The following is a 25,226-nucleotide window of genomic DNA, read 5'->3' on the forward strand; positions in this document are numbered from 1 at the left end:
TACTATAACCAGTGCTATTATAGACCCAGCCAATGCACCATACCATCAATTAGTGCTGTTCTAAAACTAAATTTGTATCAAACCTTTCACAAATTATTTGCTATAGTGAGAGTTGACTGTATACCTTCAATCCTATAAGTATATAGAATATTATGACATTCCAACACAATTAGGATGAAGATATATATAATTTACTTACTACAAGCCGAGGGATAACAAAATACAAAAACTATTTATTATTTGAATGCACAACTGTTTGGTCTTGTTAGAAGACTTCATTGAGTACATAACATAAGAAAAAATACATTACAGGAGAACAACAGCTATAAATTAAATTGTAAATAGATTGCTGACATTTGAATGTGTGCTGGATGCCATACTACTGTTCAGCGTATTCATTTGGGTATGTTCTTGCATAAGCCAAAATTGAATAGCTGAGGAGTGACAGTTGGAGAGGTTATACCTGAGGTTAGTATTAAGGTGGACTGGACTGAGGACAATTTCTGTTGATTCCATAATTCTTCTCTCAAGCTCATCATAGCATCTACAAATATTTTCTGATTTGTTCCAGATTACTGGATGAGTGATAAAATCTTCATCATCAGGGTTAGCAGAATTAAGAATGTGATTAGATAAAGTGTGTGTGTGTGTGTGTATAATTATCCTCTAGTTCTATACATGATTTTTCTCACATGTTCTTCCATACACAACTCATAATTTTTCCATCTGACCAAAATAGGGCACATTGCAGTTAGACAAAAGATGATATACTCCCAGATTCTTTAAACTTTCATGTTTCAGTTTAGGTGTACCAAATAAGGAACAGAATTTGGGTAGAGGAGTAAAAAAAAGTGTGAATTTTAAATTTCTTGAGAATTTTAGCTAACTTTGGTGAAATGGAGCTGATATACAGTAGGGATATTAAAATCTTATACATCATTAACATCTTCAGTACAGTAAGCAGGTGGATTAAATAGCAGCTTACTAACAGTTTGTTTAGGATAACCATTTTTCTGCAGGGTTATAAGAAATTTTTTTTAAAAAGGAAGTAACCAAAATTTATACAATGGATCAGGAGTGACTAACTTTTTTTTGATAAATTATCCTTTAAAAGAATTAAAACCTCTTCTGTAGGCATTAGTAAAAAGGGAAATAACATCAAAACGGGTCATGATTTCATCTTTTTGAAGATAAATGTTTTTAACAATCAAAATGAAGTTTGGAATTCCTGAGGAAGGAAATGGTTGAGCCTGATAAACTTTTTAAAATTTTAGCCAAATGTTTTGAAAACTTGTATATAGGACACTCAATGCCTTCTAGAATGGATCTTAGCAAAGTTTTCCTTATGTATTTTAGACATAACGTGTAATCAAGGGATGGGAGGATGAAGTGAATGAAGAGACAGTCTTAAATTCTGTGGTGATTCTCAGATTAATAGTACAATTTTGAAATTCATGAGTTGAATCTATTTCCAGTATTCATTAAGTATATCTTTGTAGTAATTGTAACATTTTGTTGTTATTCTTCAGTATCTAAGATGACAGTCATGATCTTACTTTCGTCTGCTGGCAGAATTATATCTTTATTTTTCTGTAGATTTTTTACAGCTTGACGTTCTGCCATAGTAACATTATCTGTTGGGAGTTTAGCATCGTCAGTTAGGAAGATGGATTCCATACAAAGTAAATTAGCTTCTTGAGGTGGAAAAGATGAAGTTTTTACCTTCTTTTATGTAACAGCTATTAAATACTTATCATTATTATTACGTGACACCTCCAAGGAGTCCAAAGACTTATTGAGGGAGGGCACCTACTCTACAACCCTCAGTCTCCACCATTAAATCCACCAACTACGGCAAACTACCACTATTATTATCATCTACACCAGTGCTTCCCAAACTTCTGGATGTCAGGGCCCCCCCTTTGGAAAAATTTAAATATTTCACCGCCCCCCCCCCCTCAAAAAAAAATTGTAATATAGACATATATTATTATAATATTTATTGTATTTATATTCGATACAAAACGTACACAGCGAATATTGCAAAAATTAAATGCAAATATTACATTTTTAGCATCTTACATACACATTTGACACGGCACTATATCTTATATAGATAGATATATTGTTATTGTACATTTGCAGTACAAGCACATGAAACGTAAAACAATTAGTAATAAAGAAAGAATTGAAAACATAAAAGAAGTTTAATAATAGTTTAATGTTATGGATGTGTTTCGATACTGCTACACAAAAAGTCAATATCAGGTGAAATATTTGAAACTGCAATTCTTAGATTTCTGCTTTGGAATGAAACTTATATTAATAAGCATATTTATTAATATTCATTAAGTGCCGAAATAGGCAGGAAGCAAAATTTGTGAACCCGCACCAGTGTGTGATTTTTTTCCATTAAAATATATATATAAAAATAAAAAAAAAAGGAATAATAAAAATTAAATACGTTTTTTTTTAGATAAAAAAATCTACTTAGTCTTAAAACATTTTAAATTTGTTTTCGTTTTTTCACGGCCCACAGTTTGGGAAGCGCTGATCTATACCACACTAGTATTTTTTGTCTGTAAATTGTGTGTGTTCTCAAGGCAGATTTGTCTATATTCGGGATGAAAAACCCTGCTACCTCCGTATGAGATCAGCTAACTCACCTTCAGTTGAAAAAAAATCATATAAATATTCCTCTCGTCATGATGAGAATTGAACTTAGGCCTTTTCCAATTGAAGTGTGCAGTGTACCATGGTTCTTCCAATTGCATTGCAGGGGGTGCTTAAAACATTTACAAATATCCATGCTCAAGATGGGATTTGAACTAACATCCTTAGTTCAAATCCCATCCAGAACAAAACAGCCAACCAGGCCAGTTTTGTTCTGGTGCTAATTCATTTTATGCAATGCAAACTGATGCAGTTGTTGATGTGAAACAGCTATAGACTAAATCTTTTTTGTCAATTTTTTAAAATTGGAATGCTAATTCATATGGTGTTGCTGTTTCTTTTTGTTGCTTAAATTTTATTGTAAGACCTATTCAGAAATTAATCATTTCTAAATCGATCTTGTAATAAAATTTTATTAATAATTAATAATTTCCTCACTTTTTTATTTTATTGTACTATTATTTTATTTTTTTTTAAGGCTCATAACCTGCTGAAACAAGAAATGGAAGTTGTAAAGAAAGGGATGGGACATGGAGATTTAAGTTTAGAAGCATATACCCAGGTCTGGGAAGAGTGTTTAGCTCAAGTGTTATTTTTGCCAGCCCAGAATCGCTATACAAGAGCAAATTTGGCTAGTAAAAAAGACAGGATTGAGTCACTTGAGAAAAGGCTGGAGGTGAGTTTATTTATTAATTATTTGACATCAAGCTTTGTGCATTGATTGCTCGAAAACCATAAAAATAAATAAATAATAATAAAATAACTTATAAGAGTGTTCCGTGGCTTTTGGAATTTTAACATTTTTAATACTTCATAAAATTGCAATTGACAAATATTATTCTACAAAATATAAGTAATTGTTTCTATGGTTTCAATCTGTTTTTCAGGAAAAAGCTTGATCCTGAAATCTATACCAAATGTGATCCTTGACAAAAATAAATAAATAAAAATAAATTTGGATGAAAGAAAAATTTCACCTATAGCATCTTGGTTTTATTTTTCTTTGCATCTAAACTATTGTCAGTCAAGCATGGTCTTCTTGATGGACCTATGCACCACCTCTACTTATTAAGAATAGAAATTTTAATTGATGATGCATATCCCTCTCCCCTCTGAAACCATCTTAAATAAACCTGTATCCTCAAAGTTTCACAGAATGCACAGTATAACCTTCTCACACCAACATCTTATAACCAGAAGCTGCTTCATTGAGTTATTTAGTTGTATTATATCTACAGACTGCAGTGTAATGCATTGCATCCAATAGAGAAATGTTTAAAGAAGCAGCCACAGTCACATGCACTACAGATAACCTTAACAGGAACCAAGGTTTAATACTTCCAGAGATATGGAAAACCCTAATTAGATCTCTGAACACACAGGAAATGAACTTTAATGCTAACTATAGAACATTCCTTAGCAACAACTAGTAAATCATGTACATGTGATACGTGTATTATTCATGTTCAATGCTATTTTAGTTTGTAACTATACTTTTTAGAATTTACAGTTAAGATCTATTTTGTGTATGTTTTAACCTCAGTGCTTGTACCCTGACGATGCCAACAGCTTAAGTTTGGTGAAACTAGTTGGTATTAAAATACTTATTCGTTTACACTGATCAATGTTCCCAAATAGTTATTTACATTAGTTCTGTGATCATGAAAATACACACTCATTATGAATTGGTTTTGTTCTGGTTTTAATTCATGCAGAACATTTTAGCAGCTTTTATCAACAATGCTAATCTGATAAAACATTGTACAGTTCCCCTTGCCTTTAATTACTGAGTTCAGCTAACAGTTGAGTACTTTTTTACTGCATCACCTGCTTAGAATCTTAAGGTAAATTGAGAGTGGCTATCTAGAATGCAACTGGGCTTAGAGATTGATACCTGGCTTTGAACCCCCTAGAACATGTCATTCTGGCCTTTCAGCTATTTCAAACCACTCTGTCTGTACTTTGCCCAAGTTCAAACTGTTTGAATAGTTTTAGGTACTCGTTGTAAACAATGAAAAAGTTACTTTAACAATAGATTCATATTCAAGAATTTGTTAAAATGAGAAATTCTGAATAGATACAATTTATAATAACAGCAAAAAATGAAGATATGATACAATATAAGTATTAATTCCAAAAACTGTTAGTTCTTTTTAATCATCTTATTCTTCCAAAAATGCTTGTAGAAATCAATCATTAGAAAAATATCTTATTCCTACTAATGAAATTCAAAGTGAGACTTCTTTTTTTTTTTTTTTTTAAGTTTCTAGTATGTTCATTGTCTTTTTGGTCTTAATTTTTATTATAGCAAAATAGAGGTCATATGACTCGTGAGGCAAAAAGAGCTGCAAAATTTGAAAAGAAATTGAGGATTCTTACAGGAGGTTATCAGGTAAAGTTTAATAGAAGATTTTCATTTCTTGGATAAGTTGAACTATGCTTCGCATGCATATTATTATGAATTTTGTATGTAATGCATATAATAATAGCCAGCTCGAAGCATTTTGAGCAGTGTTAATGTTCTTGTCTTTAGTTAAGCATCTGCTACAAACATGTAGAGGTGTTTAGATGTTATGGTTGTTATTCATGTTATCTTTTAATGCTATTAACTAACAACAGAATTTGACAAATTAATCATGGTAATAAGTCTACCACTATTTTTGCTAGATTCAAACCAGCATTTCTCAAGCACAAAGTACTTATTAATGGAACAGTTCGGATTTTATTGGAAATGCAAGAACGAAACATGAGAAGTAATGTAAAATTTACCATCTGCATGGATTGTAAATTTCATGATAGACATATTAGCTTGGTCAGAGTGGTGCTAATTACACATTGCACTTCATCTGCTGTTTATTCCTGGGAAGTTCTCACTCCCCATTTCATTCTTTCTATTTTTCTGCACTTTTCTTGTCATATTCTTTGTTTTACTTCTTCCACGTCTTTTTTTCTTTCCTTTTCTCCAAAGTACCATCACTGGTATCCAACCTCTTCCCTCTTTCTTTGTCATGCAGTGCAACCTTGAGGACATCTAGAAAGTGAGATCCAGGTGTACATTCATTGCTTTGGTCCCTGCCCAAACCACCTGTCATTACTCTGCCATCTGGATGGGAGAACATCTGGCGTATTCCCAAGGTGTAAAGATGATGACTGAGCAAACATCTAATAGCAGGATATAAAGAGGAAGCGTTCTGCTGCAACACTTGGCACAAAGCTCTCTTATGCTGCAAAGGTGACAGTTAAGAAAATAGGCAGATTCGAGGAACCTTTCATATTTGTATTTGCTGTGGTGTAATAGAATGGCCTACTTCCAGCGTATCCTGTGGTGAGTGTCCAAAGCATATGAGCACTTAAACAATGTTGTAAAAGTCAGATCTTCCTCCTGCCTTTCTTCTCCTTTTAAAATAATTATTTAATTTAAATAATCTTAAAAATTTTAAATTAAGGCTTCTTTGCATTTAATAATCACGTTAATTTTTACTTTCATGATATTTCTTTCCTCAGTTGACTTGCAATTTTTTTTAAAAAACCATCATGTCTTTTGAAGCAACAATAGAGGACTCTTTATGTAGGTGTCTAAAGTGGCTTGTGAAACAATGTTATTGACATACCACCAAAATATATAAAGAACCTAAATCCTGTCTCAGAAATTAACTTATGTTTTGAAAGAGGAATATACTGACTCTTACTATAGCAAACCCAGGTACAATATGCTAAAATGTAAAGTTTTATAGTGAATTTCCTTTACTATAACAGTGTTATTGTTGGACTTTTCTCTAGTGTTTTTGGTAGTTTCTTTTAGTTGAAGAATTTCACAATGTTTGCTATAGTGGCAGCTGACTTAATGTGCTATACTGTGGTTAGTGTTTTTAAACAAAGAACGGTTTGGCAAGGCATCCTATACCACACAGCAAAATCCAGATTTAATGTTCTTCCTTAGGAAAAATTTTGTTACAAATCATATTATCCTCCTCCTTTACATATTTTTTATTATTATTGTTTTCACTAGGAGAGAGAGACTTATCACCTATTGTATCCAATCTGAAATCCATCATCATCATTCCCTGGTATGTGTCTTCAAGGGAAGTATTGTAGTTACTATGATAATATTCCCTACTTAAGTTTGTGTTATCAAGCTTATTATCAACAGTTTATTTCATTTAAATCCATTTCAGTCACATTTGTCTTCTAAGTCACTACTTCATCAATCTAATGATCTTTTGATTCATTAGATTGATGAAGATAAGAGTTTAGAAATAACATCTATTTCTAAACTCTTCTCTCATTTTGTTTACGTTGTATGTATTTTTAAATGTTAACGATGTCATGTTACTTTCTAACATCTCCATTTTTTAATACAGTTCTGCCAATGATTTCATATGTTTTTCACTCTAATTTTTCTCACAGCTCTCATGTCTGTGGTCTCTCATCATTGATTAACTGTTTTATTTCCACCCCAATTTTCAGATCCTCAACTTAAAATTAGTATGAATGCTATCCTGTATTCTGCAAGTTTAGGTTTCACCATTTCTAGCTCATGTGACATATGTGACAAATATACTTTTGTTATGGCCTAAGTTCCATAGAATCAGTGCTGTTTTTTAAGCTCACTTTAGCAAACTGGATTTCCTATTGAATGATATCACAATCCATGACCTGAAATTTTCCTCTGCTAAACAAATATAATACCATATCAGCTGATATTTACTCTGATTGGCTGGTGAAGCCAGAAGCTCAAAATATTGTGGGAAGTACTCTAAAATTAACTGTATTTGGTTAAATATTGGGTATGATGCAAATTTTGGCACATTGATGATTTTCTTGCAGCTGTTTCAGGCTTTGGTGAAAACAGTGACATAGAGAGAAGGAAGGCAGAGTTTTTTTATGATAGGCAGTTTTCAGTATGCTTGGTTCTTCGTTTGTACAGCCTTGGCACATATGTTGGAGAATCAAGGCTTACTTAGGGGATTGGAATTTAACCTGGAATAGGGGATATACACTATGTTAATAAAAGACCTAGTTGTGGTTAAAAAAAAATTCATTTTAATTACATTTCTAGTACCGAGTGGGATCACCTTTGCCCTGAATGACAGCAACTACCCTTTGGAGCATGCTTTCAACCAATTTCTGATATGCCACAACAGGAATATTCTTCCATTCCTTGTGCAAAACTACTCCCACTGCTGATGACTGCCACTGGTCTGGAGCAAATTCAGCATTCTAATTCATCTCGAAGATGTTCGATGGGGTTGAGGTCCGGACTCTGAGCCAGCCAGTCCAATGCTTCACCGTTAAATTAAAGATATCAAGTAATTATATACAAGGTGGTATCAAAAAGTTTCGAGACTTATGAAGGCCGGTGCTCTCTGTTACTTTGCTTACAGTAACAGGGAGCATTGGCCTTCATAAGTCAGCATGCCAAAAGACATCGTCCTATGTGCATCGGGAGCTGTGCAACTGTTGCTATTCTGACCATGTGCGTTACCACGTCTGAGATTTCATCGTGGACAGCAAGTTAGAACAAAGAGCAACCATGGAATTCTGCATGAAACTGAGCATATCTGCCATAGAGACGTTTGACATGATTCAGCAAGTTTACGGCAATGCTGCAATGAGCTGTTCGAGGTATTTTGAGTGGTACACGTGCTTCAAGAGCAGAAGAACATCACTGGAAGACAACGAGAGATCAGGAAGACCTTCAACAAGCTCAACCCCCGAAAATGTCGAAACCATTCAGCAACTTGTGCATGAGGATCGTCGGAGAACACTCCACAACATTGCTGCCATTGTCGGTGTGTCATACAGAACAGTCCAGGCAATCCTCACGTGATTTGAACATGCGCCGTGCTGCTGCCAAGTTCGTCATCAGGCTGCTGACCCAGGAGTAGAACGAACACCGCATCGAAGTGTACCAAGAATTCCATCAGCATGCCATGGATGACCCGTCCTTCGTGTCGAGGATCATTACCGGTGACAAAACTTGGGTGTACGAGTACGACCCTGAGATGAAGCAACAGTCTTCACAGTGGAAGAGCCCATCATCTCCACGACCAAAAAAGGCAAGGCAGGTCCGCAGCTTGACAAAGTGCATGCGCATCGTCTTTTTCAACATTCGTGGCATTGTGCATCAAGAATTCATCCCCAGGGGCCAGTCTGTCAATAGCGAGTTCTACTGCCAGGTTTTAAGGTATCTGAGGGAGGTCATTCGGTGGAAGCAACTGGATCTGTGGTGGCAAAAAACTGAATGCACCCTGCCACCGAGCTCTCCTCACACGTGAGTTTCTTGCTGGAAACAACATGATCTCACTTCCACACCCACTCCACTCGCCAGATTTGGCTCCTGCGGACTTTGCCCTCTTCCCGAAGATGAAGATCCAGCTCAAAGGTCACTGTTTTGACACCATTACAGGGATCCAGCGCGAATCGCAGAAGGTGCTTGACACGTTTCGAAAAGAAGACTTTCAGGACACATTCCAGAAGTGGCAGGAACTCTGAGAGTGCTGTATTGCTATGCAAAGGGACTATTTTGAAGATGATAGCGTATAAACGTAGATAAATAAAGTAATTTCTCGTAAACAGAGCTAGTCTCGAAACTTTTTGATACCACCTCGTACTTGGTTTAATCCTTTATCCAAGTGTAAGCAAACAAGTTTGTGCCTGAACTATTTTCAGGACTGGGGCAACTCGTATAAAGAAGCTAAGACTTCACTTGCCTTATTATCCCATAATGCAAAGCACATCTCCTTTTCAGACATGTATAATGCTATGAATTATGGGAAGGGTCACTATCCAGACTGGTTTCAACCTTTCTTGAGGTCTCATCAGTGGGAGCCAGATCCAGAGGTGATACTATAGTTGAAGTAATGCAGATATCTTTAATTTATAGTACAACCAACTGGAAAACTTCCAACAACTTTCTCTAATCCAGAGTATTTTAATAATAAGGTGTGACACCTTTTGGCTACTCATATATGAAAATATGACTTCTGCATTACTTCAACCTTAGTATCACTTCTGTGTCTGGCTCCACTGATGAGACCTCAATAAAAGTTGAAACCAGTCTCGTAGTGACCCTTCCCATAATCAATAGCATTATATATGCTCCCAAGGAGATGTGAAGTCTTAGCTTCCATATACGAGTTGCCCCAGTCCTGATTATATTTCAGGTGCAAACTTTGTTTGCTTACACTTGGATAAAGGACTAAACCAAGTATATAATTTCTTGGTATCTTTAATTTATAGTACAACCAAGTGGAAAAACTTCCAACAGCTTCACCATTGTTTTGTGGAAACCATTCTCAAACATACAAGGGTCACTGCCAAAGTACTTCCACAGAAGCATGAAGTTGTCTAGGATGTCCAGATAGCCATCAGACATCGTGGTTTTGGGCACATCCACCAATAGACCAAGTCCCATCCAACTGAAACAGCCCCATACCATTTCCAAGCCTTTACCAAACTTGACAGTTGAAATGAAGCAGTCCGGCTAGAACTGTTTCCCAGGTAATCTCCAGATCCAAACACAGTTGTCAGAGTGAAACGTTTGGAAGTGTGATTTGTTGATCCACAGAACCTTTTCCAGTCATCTGTGGCCCAGGAATGCTGTAAAAAAGACACCATTCCAAACATTGTTTGGCATTATGGGGTAATATGTGTCTTGCATGCCCTAGTAACCTAAGGCATGCAACTCTCTGCAGACATTTCTAATGCTAACATGTCCCCTTCATCATTTTCCAGTTTGTCTGAATGGCCCATTGCTGATGACGTATAGGGTGCTCAAACATTCCAAGACAGAGCTCGATGATCTCAGTCAGTGAGTGTCAATGGCCTCCAGGTTGTTTTCCTGCTGTGGTAGCACCATCAACTTTCCATCTACGAATGTGATGGATTTCAGAATACTGAGATAGGTAGTAATATTGTGAACAGAAAGACCACTGATGTGACACCCAACTACCATCCCATGTTGGAAGTCTGTCAGTTCAGCTGAACATAGCATCTTGACATCGAGTGCAGTGCAAAATATGCAGACACTCCCTGAATATTTACATTTGATAGGATCTGAAATTTGCATTGCATGTAAGGTGTCCAAAAACTTTTGTCAACATAGTGTATGTTTCCATACTGAAGAGGATTACTTCAATAATGTATTTAGTGCATTTGCTTGGATTGGGACAGCCAAAAGCATAATCTAGCCTAGGGAATGAAGCATAGAACTCCTAGAGATCATCCCACATGGCATTCTTATAATGCCAGACTACTCTTGGTTGAGAAGGCTGTATGGATGTTGGTGGGGGAAGTGATAAGTTTGTAGTCTGAATTGCCAAAGAGATTCATCCTTCACAGTATATTTAGAAGGATCACCTAGTGAGGAGGAGGTCCAGTGTTTTTAGAGAGTGGTTTGGATTATCTCGTACTCTGCTGGATATATGAGCAATTTGCATAAAGTCATTTGCAATGACAAATATCTCAGCATCACTACCTGCTTGGTCTATGCAGTTGGAGAAGAAAAGCCAGTTGATATTGTGAATTTTAAAATCACTGAGGAAGATAACCTCCCTGCTGAGAAAGTTGGACTGAAGAACACCGACTTCCAAGGAGGGGAAGCCAAAAAGTTCAGAGTGGTTGGTAGCATTGTAAGAGCAATATAGACATCATATGAATTTGAACAGAGTGATTTTCAGCAAAAATAGATCATGATTGGGAGATTCTAAGTTGAGTGCTCTCTGGCATTATATCAAAGCAAATGTATGCAGAAATGTACTCGAGCCCATAGGAGTCAAAGAGTGCGTATTTGGGGAAGTTGAGATGAGTAGTGCTTGGAGAGACTGAAATTTGGGTTTCTGTCAGGAAAAGCAGGTGGGATCTTGCAAACTGGAGATGGAAGTAGACACTATTGTGGTTGGAACTGAAACCCATGTACATTTGTAAAGTGAATTACACACACACTTTCTTTATGCAGTACTTGTTGGTTTCAAGTTCACTATTAGCAACACATTGTTCCATGTTTTGTCACTGCTTTGCTGTTTTTCTTCCAGTTGGTGGTGAAGTTAAATGTCCTTGTTCATGTTGGCTGAAGGTAAGGTTAGACTGGGCTCACATACAAGATTTGGGAGAACTGACTATTCACAGTTGCTATTAGTTCTGACTCACAGGTTACTCTCACCAGTCATGGGTGTGTCCTGCAATTGAACCAGAATTTTTTTATTACTTTGTCTATTAGTTCTGTTAGTGATGTCTTCCTTCAGCATTTTGCCACTTTTAGTATGGAAGTTGAACGTAATGGTGTTATATTTTATTTTTGGCTTTGATTGAGTTGTGCCCCATTGACACAGTAAGGCTATGGAGCTGTCTGGTATTGGTGGCAAGTGATTTTTCATCAAGGTGCCAATCATGGTTCTGTTCTAGTTTGAAATATTGAAAGCTTGGAACTTTTTCCTAAGTTCAGGAACTGTTTTACTGAAGGAGGTGCAGGGGGAATAAGAAAGGCTAGTTCAGATTCATAAGAAGTTTATGTGCCAATTTGTCGATTTTTATGCAGTGAGCATGCTGACCATTGGCAACAAAAATTGCATATAAGGCCTTTTTGGTGTCTGTGACCTGATCTCTAGTCTACAGCTGTGACACTTGATAGTATCATTAGTTATCAGTGCTCGTTGGCTGTGCTGCATTAGCTATGCCCAGAACACTTTGCCATCATTGGGCTTTGTTGCTGCCATCTTGGCTTTTAGCTGTAGTCATTAGAAAACAGTTGCTCATGTCCAGTATTATACAAATAAAAAAGACATGTTATGGGACACCTAAAGAATACTTAAGAGTTTCTCAGTGATATTAAACTTTTTTGGGATTGCTGCTAGTGAAATTTCATTTGGGAAATTTATGTTGGAAATCACTTTTAAAAGGATAAAAAAAAAGGGGCATATGTTTAGGTCAGCTTATTCCAAAGTTCAAGAAGTATATTACAGTCTTCAACAAAAAAAAAAAATCAGTGATATTGTGAATGAGAAATACAGAGGGTATATGATTAATTTTAGAGGGGAATTTTACATAGGCACATGGAATGTTCATGATCCACAGATGGGTACTCTTGAGATTGTCTGTAAAGAGATGGAGAGGTATAAAATTGACATCCTGGGAATTACAGAGATCAGATGGAATGGAGACGGTCACTTCAAACGACAGGATGGTAAGCTAGTTGTTTATTCAGGAGGCAAATCAAAGCATCATGAGGTAGCTGTGATTCTGAAGACAGTTCAGGCAAAAATCCTTCTTGGTTATAACCCTGTTAATGACAGAATACTTTGTTAAAAAACGTTTCATTTTCTTGACCAAAAAGCTCTGGAATGACTTTTAATGGGATTATATTGATCAAGTGCATATAATAAACAACTATGTTATACCAACTAGTTTCACCAACTATGGCTGTTGGCATCTTCAGGGTACATAACTGATGTAAGGCACTAAAAAGTAAAAAACTGTTACAAACTATAATCAACCGATTCCAATTATATTAAACAAAGAACAGAGCACGTACAATACATGCATAGAGCGTGCATGATCTCACTTGTTGTTATTTAGGAACGTACTATACTTGGCACTGTAATTCAGTTCTGGCGAGTTGAGAGATCTAATAAGGGTCTTCCAGATCACAGGTAAGATTAGTCCTTGGTTCCTGTTAAGGTTTTGTATGCAGTGGGCAACTGTTGTGGCCTCTTTAAAAATTCGGGAGCGGAAGTCCTCCTCTATGTAAGGAATTGTGCTTCTGTCCCACTCTATGGTATGGTTTGTTCTTGAGAAATGAAAAGCTAACCCCAATTTTTCTTCTCTGTTATTATTGACGTCACCTATGTGTTCTTTTTGCCTAATTTCAATGCTCCTTGAAGTTTGGCCGATGTAATTCAAGCCGCACGAGCAGGGTATGTTATAAACTCCAGCATATTTAGAGAAAGGATGGCTATCTTTTGGAGATTTTAAGAATTGTCTAATCGTTTCTGTGGGTTTAAAGGCCACTCTTATTTTATGTGGTCTAAGGAGTCTTGCAGTCTTATTGGAAACTGTCCCTAAGTATGGAATGACAATGGTAGGAGTATAGCATATATCATCTCATTGTCTTTGTCGGGGTTCAGAGAAAAGTATCTTGTGAACAAGTCTTCGAGGAAATCTATTCATGGTAAGGTTGTTAGATATCAGGGATAGCTCTTCCTGAGGTCTTGTTGATCTGTTGTAAGGAGAGAGGCACGGTTCTTCAGCATGTGTACAATACTAAGTTTCTGAGAAATGTGGTGGCAGGAAGTGAAATGTAAATAATGTCCTGTATTGGTAGATTTGCAGTAAACTGAGAGGTTGATTCCACCATTCGGAAGCTTCTTAATTAAAGTGTCCAGAAATGATAATTGGTTATCTTTTTCAAGTTCTAGAGTGAATTTGATACTGTAGTGTAGAGAGTTGATTTTGTTAAGAAAGCTGAACAGGTTCTTTTTGTGTGGTTCCAAACAATAAAGATATCGTACACGTATCTCCACCATACTGTGGGTTTAGGGTCTGTTTGAGATAAGATTTTACTTTCAAAATCCTCCATAAAGAGATCAGCACAAGATGGAGAGAGGGGCTACCCATTGCAAGGCCAGTCAATTGCTGATATATGGTTTTATTCCATAAGAAAAAGTTTGATGTTAAACAATGATGGAACAGAGAAGTAATGTCTTGTGGGAGCAAACTTCCTAAAATGTTGATGACTTCCTCCACAGGGATGTTAGTGAATAGAGATGTAACATCCAGGCTGGCGAGTAGATCCGTATTGGAGATAGAGATGTTGTTCAGTTTCTCAACGAAATGTTGCGAAATTTCATCGTCATTCCATACTTAGGGACAGTTTCCAATAAGATTGCAAGACTCCTTAGACCACATAAAATAAGAGTGGCCTTTAAACCCACAGAAACGATTAGACAGTTCTTAAGATCTCCAAAAGATAGTCATCCTTTCTCCAAATATGCTGTAGTTTATAACATACCCTGCTCGTGCGGCTTGAATTATATCGGCCAAACTTCAAGGAGCCTTGAAATTAGGCAAAAAGAACACATAGGTGACATCAATAATAACAGAGAAGAAAAATCGGGGTTAGCTTTTCATTTCTCAAGAACAAACCATACCACAGAGTGGGACAGAAGCACAATTCCTTACATAGAGGATTTCTGCTCCCAAATTTTTAAAGAGGCCACAACAGTTGCCCACTGCATACAAAACCTTAACAGGAACCAAGGACTAATCTTACCCTTGATCTGGAAGACCCTTATTAGATCTCTCTCAGCTCGCCAGAACTGAATTACAGTGCCAAGTATAGTACATTCCTAAATAACAAGTGAGATCATGCATGCTCTATGCATGTATTGTACGCACTCTGTTCTTTGTTTAATATAATTGGAATCGGTTGATTATAGTTTGTAACAGTTTTTTACTTTTTAGTGCCTTACATCAGTTATGTACCCTGAAGATGCCAACAGCCTTAGTTGGTGAAACTAGTTGGTATAACATAGTTGTTTATTATATGCACTTGATCAATATAATCCCATTAAAAGTCATTCCAGAATACTTTGTATTAGACTTAAGACTCATCCTACCAGTGCATCAATCATGGTAGTTTATGCACCGCACATGGATAGGTCTGATGAAGAAAGTGAGGAATTCTCTGAAAACAGACTGTTTTGGACTACTTATGAGAGATGTACTTTACATCTTAGGGGACTTTAATGCATAAGTGGCATGAGAGTTTGGCATGTTTGGTCTGGGTGAGCATAACACCAATAGTGAAAGACTGTTGCAATTTGCCCATGCTAACAGATTAGTTATTCCCAATACCTTCTTCAAGAAACATCTATGATGGACCTATACGTGGTCCATCATTGCCTAACATTGATAAGGCAAGGCATCAGCTTGATTACATCCTGGCTCTTGCAATGGAAGACAGACATCTCTGATGTGCCTACTTGTTCTGGAGCAGACTGTGGTACAGATTATCAGCTAGTAAGAGCCAAAGTAAGACTAAGACTCCGAAAACTTCCAAATCAGGTGCATCTCACTAGACTGGATGTTAGAGTAATTCCTAGTGTGTTAATTCCTAGAAAAAACATCAACTCAGTTGAATAATTTTTTGGAGAGGAGAACTCACCAGAAATGCTTTGGAAAGGAGTCAAGGTAATAATACAGGATACAGCCAAGAAGTATCTTGGCCCAACAAGAAGACCAAGAGACCCATGAATATCAGATTCAACATGGGAACCAATCAAAAGAAAGCAATTGGAAAAACAGAGAGACGCAGAGCCATCAAACAGGACATGAAAAAGTTTTATGCTAATAAATGTGAAGAGATAGAGTTCCAGATGAAGAGGCACAATTATAAAAGAATGTTTCATTTAGTTTGTGACCTAAATCACAAGTTTAAGTCCAAATTGAATGTCATCAAAGACGGGAATGGAGCACTACTAACAGAAGAACTGGAAATCAAAAACAGGTGGAGAGAGTACTTTGAGGAACTGTAAAACAGAGTGGATAAAGAAATTTTGAAGTATCTCTCTCACCTGGAAAACTTTGCTTTGTTACCTCCTCCACTTAGGCATAAAGTTCAAAGAGCAGTTAAGCAGCTTAATAGCAATAAGGCCTCAGGTGGGTGCAGATGGAATCCCAGCAGAATTAATTAAGGCCACAGGGAATGTAGGGATAAGAGTGTTTCATAGATGGATTACAAGGACATGGGAGACAGGATCCTAGAAACTGGAAGAAGTCAGTTTTCATACCTCTACATAAGAAGGGAGATATGAAGGATTGCAAGAACTACAGAACTCTTAGTTTAGTATCTTATGTAAGCAAGATTTTATTGAAGATCATTCAGTAGGATTGAGGCCAAAGTTGAGGCAGAGATTCCCAAGATACAAGCAGGTTTTAGGAAAGGTAAGGGTACCAGAGATGAGATCCTTTTAGACAGATCATAGAAAAGTATAAAGAATTTAGATTTCCTATATGAATGTGTTTCTTAGACTACTCTAAAGCTTTTCACTGTGTTCAGCATGTGAAACTGTGGAAAGTAATGAAAAGAATGGGTTTTCCTCAACATACTATCAGGTTGATAGCTAACTTGTACAGGGAGCAAGAAGCCACAGTGAGAACAGGTGTTGGATTAACTGATTGGTTTCAGGTTGGGAAGGGAGTTAGGCAAGGGTGTTTACTTTCTCCTCACTTGTTTGGTATCTATGCTGAGAACATCATGTGTGAAGCATTGGATGAGCTCAAGACAGGAATTAGGATAGGTGGTAGATTGATCAGTAATCTGATACCCTACTCCTCTGTAATGACAAAGAAGAACTAGGACAAATTTTTGACAAAGTTAAAGAGATCAGTAAGAACAGAGGACTTCAGCTCAATCCTAGCAAGATAAAGATAATGGTTCTCAAAGGAAATACAAATACATTTCTCAGCACTTAGGGCCTCAGGGAAGCCACTGAGGCCCCAAGTGCTGAGAAATAAGTGTACCATAATGGAGAAAGAATCGAGTAAGTCAGCAAATTTGAGTACCTGGGATCCATGTGAAGAATTGCTGTTCCGAAGACATCAGAAGAAGATTAGAAATGGCTAAAACAACAGTCAGAGACTTGTATAAAATCTGGAAGGATGGATTTATCTCCACTGAAACAAAGTTGAGGATTTTGGATGCAGTTGTTTTTCCAACAGCAGCTTATGGATGTGAGACTTGGAGACTAAAGAAGAAAAGGATAGCTGCTTTTGAGATGTGGTGCTACAGAAGACTGTTGAGGATATCATACTGAAAGGCATACAAACAAATGGGTGTTAGAAAATATCAGTAGAACTTTAAGGCTTCTTAAGGATATTGACAGAAGAAAGTTAATATACTTTGGACACGTAAGGATGGAAGAAGGACTTCTCAGAACAGTAATAGAAGATAACATTCCTGGAAAAAGAGGAAGGAGTAGACCGTCAATGAGATGGATGGTGTGTGTGTGTGTGTGTGTGTGTGTGTGTGTGTGTGTGTGTGTGTGTGTGTGTGTGTGTGTGTGTGTAGTGACTGATCTTCAGAGTTGAAGCCTCCAGAAAGGCATACAACAGGACCACATGGCAAGGACTTGTGTGGTACATCACTGAGAGTGACCATATGGCATCTGTGGATGTCCAATGAACAGATGAAGATATTCCAAAGTGCCACCAAGTGAAATATCAAATGTTAGTTCTATGACGTTTCATGTTAAATCATTTTTTTGTATTTTTACGTTACTTATCATGCCTATTGGAAAATGCCAGTCACTACAAATCCCTGTTTTGTTTATCATCATTAATTTTGTTGTAATGGAATATACCAGTTAGAAAATATGCACTCATCATTTTATCTTTAGAGCACTCTGGCTTACCAACTAATCACAACATAATAACATAAAAGATATGTAGTATACAGAGCAGTAATTGGCTTATTTCATACCCAGTGATGGAATATGCAAGAAAGTTAAAAATTCAGAAATAATTATTATAGATTTTTTGTGTTTTACCAAAATCTATAATTTTTTTTTTATATTGATTCTATAAATGTAACCTAAATGCTTTTAGATTGTTTTATCAGTTGCCACTGTATCATATGACATCACTGGTGCTGTCCCATTGTAATGATGAAGGGGTCAAATATTTTAACATTAAGTAAATCTTGTTTAACAAAACTTACACTTTTTTTTGTATGAAAGAAAAGACATTATACATATTTCAATTAACTTAAACATATAGAATTTCAAATTTCTCATTTCAAAGTACATATGGAAATTATTTCTCACAATTCATTAGCTGTGCAGAATAGCTGTTTTGCAGAAATTTCAAAACTACTGACATTTTTTTCCTCATTTACTGTTTTTTATTACCAGTCACGAGCCCAAGCATTAATCAAGCAATTGCAGGATTCAGCTGAACAAGTGGAACAAACTCATCTTGAGTTGAAAACATTCAAAGCGCTTCAGGAACATGAAGATTTGGCAATTAGAAAACGAGTTGAGGTATGCTTTTTTTTTTCTTTTTTGCCTCCTCATAGTTTAAAATATATTATGAATTCATTATCATTTTTCATTACATTATCTACAATATGAGAACATCTATTGCACAATAAATGTCCAACAGCATGGTTTTGCAAAGGGAGTATAAAACTTGAGTTACCTCATGTGATTTCAAATAAACTACCACAAACAATCAAGAATACATAATTACTTAACATACTACAGCAGAATATTAGCTTCCTAAACCATTATATTGGAATGTCTGCACAATTATGTCATACATATCAATTAGCAAGCATCTCCACCATAGAGCCCCATCATTCATCCATTTTGAAAAGTCTGCTTTACTTGATGCCAATCTAAAATCACCATCAGAGGATAAACAGGATCTTATGTTAGTACTACACGAAAAGTTACATCATTACAAACTTCCCATTAGTAATTTTCCTCTATGTTAGCCTGTTATCAACATATCAATATTATCAGTTCTTATATTTCTGTCTTCTAAGGCAATCTTTACTGTATCAATCCACCTACATTTTGGTCTTTCTCTGGATCTTTTTCCTGCCATTCTGGCAAAAAACCTTTCTTTAGCTAATCTTTCCTCTCCCATTCTGTTTAAATGGCCGTACCACCTGAGATTAACTCTGCTACCACATTCCTGAATGCCAACAACATCGTGTTATTTCCTGATATCCTCGTTTATAATATGATACTGCCATTATCCCTTCAATATGATCCCTTCAGAATTTGATGCCATCTGTTCAGTCGCGAATGTTTCTTAGAACTTATGTCTGTGGTCTCCAGTCTTTGATCAAATGTTTTATTTCTTCCCCTACTCTCAAATCCAAAAATTAAAATTGGTTTCAACATTTTCTTGTATACAGCTGATTTAGTGTTTTGACTAATTTCTTTCTTATTCCATATAAATTTGTTCAGCTGACTTCCTACTGTACCAACTTGACTAATTCTGTTGTCTCTTTCCATATTTTAATTTACCATCTTCACTAAAAATTGTACCTAAATAGCTGAAATGTTTTACTTGCTCTATAGGTTCACCATTCAGGATACAGTTGATATTTTCAGTGTTTCTGACTATTTTCATTGTCTTTGTCTTTTTATTGGTTATTTCATACCAGATTTATTACAACAGTTATTCCATTTAACCAGAGAATCTTGCAGACTTGTACTGGATTTATTCAGAAGTATCGCATCATCTGCATAAAGTAAAGAGCTAAGATTCAAATTACCAATTTTGATATCAGATTTAATACCACTAATATTGATAAATAAGAAATTATGTCTAAGCTAACTAATATGTCTGATGGGGAAATGTGTATGTTTGAAACTTTATCTTCAGGATACAGTTGATGTTTTCAATTTTCTGTCTATTTTTATTGCTGTTATGCCAAATTTCTACAGCAGTTACTCAATTTGGTCATGGAATCCTGGATTTATTTAAAAGTAGAACATCATCTGCATAAAGCAAAGAGCTGAGATTAACATCTCCAATTTTGATATCAGGTTTAATATCACTTTCCTTCATAATATGATCCATATAGATAATGACAGTGGAGATAATGTGGACTCCCTTGTTGCACACCTGACTTAACATCAAACCATCTTCCTATACCTCCTTCAATTCTAACTGTTGATTTACATCTCAAATAGAGACCATGCATTGCTTAATATATTTACACCATATAACTGGAGTATTTTGAACAGCATTCCTCTCGGTACCTTGTCATATGTCTTTTCCAGATCTACAAAACTTAAATACAGATCCTTGTTATATTTCCATGATTTCTCAACTATTTGTCTTTAAAGTTAAAATCTGATTCTGACAATCTGTTTGGCCTGAACCCAGCTTGTTCTTCTCCAAGCTTCTCTTCCACAATTTTTCTTAGCCGTTTCTCAAGAATACTTGCATAAATCTTACCAGGAACACTCAGTAGAGAAATTCTTCTGTAATTCTCACATTCAGCTTTATTGTCTTTTTTGTAGATTGCACAGATATATATTCCTACTTCATGTACAGATATATATTCCATATGGCATTCCTGTTGAGTGTTTTTTACCACCATGTTGTCACTGCTTTTTTCATTTATTAGAGGATACATTCTTCCACTACAGTCCTTACAGGATCAAGAACACCTGGGATTTTTGACATACTGTTAATCTGGTATAGTGTGAAGTCAGTTCAATAAATTTTTATGGAATGACAGAAATTAGCCAAAACACTAAACTAGCATTATATAAGATGGTATTCAAACCAATTTTAACTTATGGGTCTCGGAGTTAGGATAGAAATGAAGCACTTGATTAAAGACTGGAGACAACAGATATGACAGTTATGAGAATATGAGGTGCATCCAGAAAGTAAGATCCCTTCAGAATTTACTGCCAAATAAGATATCAGAGAGGGATCATGCATGTGTGGTAGCATACAGTGACTCATTAGCTAGCTGTTGACCATTTTGCTTTCAATCTGTTATCATTGGTTGTCATTATCATCATCATCAAATTCCTGACATGTACTCTCAAGTGGTGTACAGGATATGATATTACTTCATCAAAAATTTACCTCATTACTAACTTCCTATCTACAATTTTCCTCCAAATCAGTCTGTTACTTGTCAAGACTCCAACATCATTATCAGATCTTATATTTCTATTGTCTAAGGCACTTTGTGCCGTATCAATCCACCTATATCTTGGTCTTCCTCTGGGTCGTTTTCCTGCCAACCTGGCAAAGAACACTTGTTTTGCTAATCTTTCCTCGCCCATTCTGTTCATATGACCATACCACCTGAGATTAGCTCTGCTAACGTATTCCTGGATGCTGACAATGTCAAGTTCTTTCCTAATATCCTCGTTTTTAATATGATATTGCCATTGATGCCATCTATTCACGCCTCTAATCTTTCTCAGGACTCTAATATCTGCGGTCTCTAGTCTTTGGTCAAGTGTTTTACTTCTGACCCAGCTCTCAGATCCATAAGTTAAAACTGGTTTGAACACTGTCTTGTATACAGCTAATTTAGTGTTCCCACTAATTTCTCTCTTATTCCATATGAATTTATTCAATTGACTTCCTACAATACCAGCTTTATTGATTCTGTTGTCTATTTCCATATTTAATTTACCATCTTCAGTAAAAATCGTGCCTAAGTAGCTGAGATGTTCAATTGTTCCACAGGTTCCCCATTCAAAACACAGTTGATATTTTCAACGATTCTACCTATTTTCATTGTCTTTGTCTTTTTATTGCCAACCTTCATACCATATCTATTACAACAATTATTCAATTTAGTCAAGGAATCTTGCAAACTTGTAGCATATTTATTTAGAAGTATACCATCGTCTGCATAAAGCAAAGAGCTGACATTAACATCTCCAATTCTGATATCATGTTTAATACCACTTTCCTTTATAATGTGATCCATATAGATAATGAATAACAAAGGGGATAATGTACATCTCTCTCACACCAGATTTAACATTAAACCATCTTCCTGTACTTCCTTCAATACTTACTGCTGACTTGCAACTCAAATAAAGATTAAGTATTACTTGATATAATGCACCATTAACAAGATATAACTGTAGTTTATTGAATAGCTTCTCTCTTGGCACCTTGTCGTATGCCTTTTCCAGATCGACAAAACTTAAATACAGATCTTTGTTATATTCCCATGCTTTCTCAACTAATTGTTGTGAAGTGAAGATCTGATCCTGACAGCCTCTATTTGACCTGAATCCAGCTTGTTCTTCACTAAGCTTTTCTTCCACAATTCTTCTGAACCATTTCTCAAGTATACTGGGATATATCTTGCCCGGAACCATCAGTAGGGAAATACCTCTGTAATTCTCACATTCGCTTTTATTTCCCCTTTTATAAATGGGTACTATTAGAGCTCTACTCCAATCATCAGGAATTCGTCCCTCTGTCCAGGCCTTCTAAACTATGTAGTGCAGCTACTGTAAGACTTTTATACCACCATACTTCAGCATTTCTGGTCGAATATCATCTATTCCTGCTGCCTTTCCACATTTCAAGTTTTTGGTTTTTTCTACTTCAAGTATGTATTCCTGACTGTATGGCCGTTGACTGTTTTTTTACCACTGTGCTATCACTGCTTGTTTCATTTAGCAATTTTTCAAAGTAATTACTCCATACTTCAAGGATATCTTTTTCTCCCATTTTCATGTCACCTTTATCATCTCTAACTCCTTTTACAGCACTCTTTCCTCCATTTCTAAGCTTCGTCAACAACCTCCAGAATATCTTACCACCTTCTTGATATTTATTTTCTATGTTCTTGCCAAAGTCCTCCCATGACTTTTGTTTAGTTAGTTTTACAGTGTTTTGCTTTCTTACATTTGTCTCTGTATTCTCTCAGAGCACAAGCTGACTTATTTGCCAGGAACTTTTGATATGCTTTCTTCTTTTTCCTTCACTGCCTCTTTAATGTCTTGTGTCCACCCTGGAGTTCTTATTTTTCTATCCTTGCAGACAACCTCACCACATGCCTCTCTGGCTGAATCAATCAGGATTTTCTTTAAGGTTTGCCACTGAATCTCCAAGGCTTGGTTCCTGTTCTAAAACTCTTTCATTGTTTCTTCAATAATCTTTGTGTATTTTATTCTACAGTTCACATCTGAGTGCTGCTCAACTTTTATTCACTTTAAAACTTTCTTACATGTCATTCTTTTCAATATGAAATTCAATTTTATCCTGCTCAAGACTAAATAGTGATCGCTTCCAATTTCAAATCTTCTGTACATTCTGGTGTCCTGCACCAGGGAGCAAACATCACTATCAACAATTACATAGTCAATGAGACTTTTCTTATTCCTTGCCTCTTCTCTCCATGTGAATTTGTGCACATTTTTATGTTGGAACATGGTGTTAGTAATAATCAGTCCATGTCCTGAGCAGAAATCCAACAGGTATTTGCCATTATTATTAGCTTTGCTATTTTCTCCAAATTTTCCCAAAACATTTTTGTATGTCTGACAATAACTTCATACTTTGCTATTTAGATCCCCAACAAGGACCAATTTTTCCTTTTTCATTGTGTCAGTTGCTTTTTCTAAAGCATCAAAAAATTCCTCCACTTCTACCTTAGTAGAACCTTCTGTGGGACCATAGGCACAAATAAGTCATTGTCCAGTTCCCCATTCTTATATTTGTCCACATCACTACTTGACACTGCCTGCCATTCAAGAAGATTAGCCTCGTATTTAGTGTTGAATACTATGGCTACTCCTTCTTTGCCTTGATTGTCATTGCCTGAATATATCATTTTATATTTATTGGTCAGAAAGATCTCACCAGTTTTGGTCTTTTTTGTTTCAGTCACCCCTATTATGTCGATCTGGTACTTATTTAATTCCTCAGCTAGCTCCATTTCTTTGCCATTCAGGCTTCTTATGTTGATTGTACCGATCTTGAAGTCTGGTGATGTTGAGTTGGGTGTGCTTTCAGATTTATTCCAGTAGCTGACTTTTCGCTGTTCACCTTGGTTCCCTGGTGAAAACAACAGGGGCCTTGTTTAACCGGGCGATCCCCCCAGCCGGCATGAAATTTTGTCATGTTGTACCATCATTTGTATATTGGTTTAAGCCAATAAGAATACAATTTGGTCGGCTAAATCCCAAATTGCCAGCCCATCCTAGTTCGTTCAGTATCCAGGTAGATACCCAACAGGGTGCACCACGAAAAGGTGAGGATTGGACATTAGGTCAGAAGCCCTGGTCGGTTCTCCGCATTCCTTTAAAGGCTATGTGGAAGTCTCCTCTCAGTTATACAGCTTTGACTCTTAAGCACCCTATCATTGGTTGTCTTCTACAAATAATTTATAATGAGTGCTATGATAAAAAAAAAAAATCCTACCAATTGCATAGTTTGTGGTGTGATACTGTTTTTGTTGGCAAAAAACAATCGTCCTGCAGAAATTCACCAATGACTGTGTAAGGTTTATAGTCCTAATGTAATGAGTGACCGTAGGATTAGGCAATGGTGTCAGTTGTTTAAAGAAGAGTGTGACAATGTTCATGATGAAGAGTGCAGTGTGCAGTCCTCAACTGTCAGGAATATATGAGTTGAGCTAATCGCAGATGATATTCTATTTTACTTAAATAGAATTGAAAAGGAAATGTTATTAAAACACAATATTAGAGTTCTGACAGTTGCAGAGTAATTTGGGTGAAAATTGTTGGCATCAGAATATCCTGTACACCACTCAAAGTCACCTATTAGGAATTTGGTTGTTATGCTCTTCGAGAACTATCATAATCTAGAACCTTCCACATTTTTTTTTATGTTCTCACAGAAAGGTTGTTAGCCTATAGTACTTTAGTACCATGAGTGGGCTGAGGATTTTTTGTTCTATTTTTTTTTTATTAATTTTTTTATAATGTTTTGTATTTTTTATTTATTTTTTGCATAGTCTGGAAACGCTGCTCTAGAGACAAAACATGGAACTTTTTCAAACTACTTTAGGCCTTCAGTAA

The 25,226-nt window shown here is 36.1% G+C and overlaps 1 protein-coding gene across 1 annotated transcript in view; it reads left to right on the forward strand.

Annotated features, from left to right (window-relative positions):
* Positions 1-25,226, forward strand: part of LOC150096009 (cell division cycle 5-like protein) — a 205,591-nt gene that overhangs the window by 171,865 nt on the left and 8,500 nt on the right. The window contains exons 12-14 of the mRNA XM_090409677.1: positions 3,152-3,349; positions 4,982-5,065; positions 18,582-18,710. Coding sequence (XP_090265803.1) covers positions 3,152-3,349; positions 4,982-5,065; positions 18,582-18,710 — 411 coding nt within the window. The remainder of the gene's footprint in view (positions 1-3,151; positions 3,350-4,981; positions 5,066-18,581; positions 18,711-25,226) is intronic.

Source organism: Typopeltis vanoorti, chromosome 19 (genome assembly GCF_054136105.1).
Source record: "Typopeltis vanoorti isolate ZY-2024b chromosome 19, IOZ_Tvanoo_1.0, whole genome shotgun sequence".
NCBI lineage: Eukaryota > Metazoa > Arthropoda > Arachnida > Uropygi > Thelyphonidae > Typopeltis > Typopeltis vanoorti.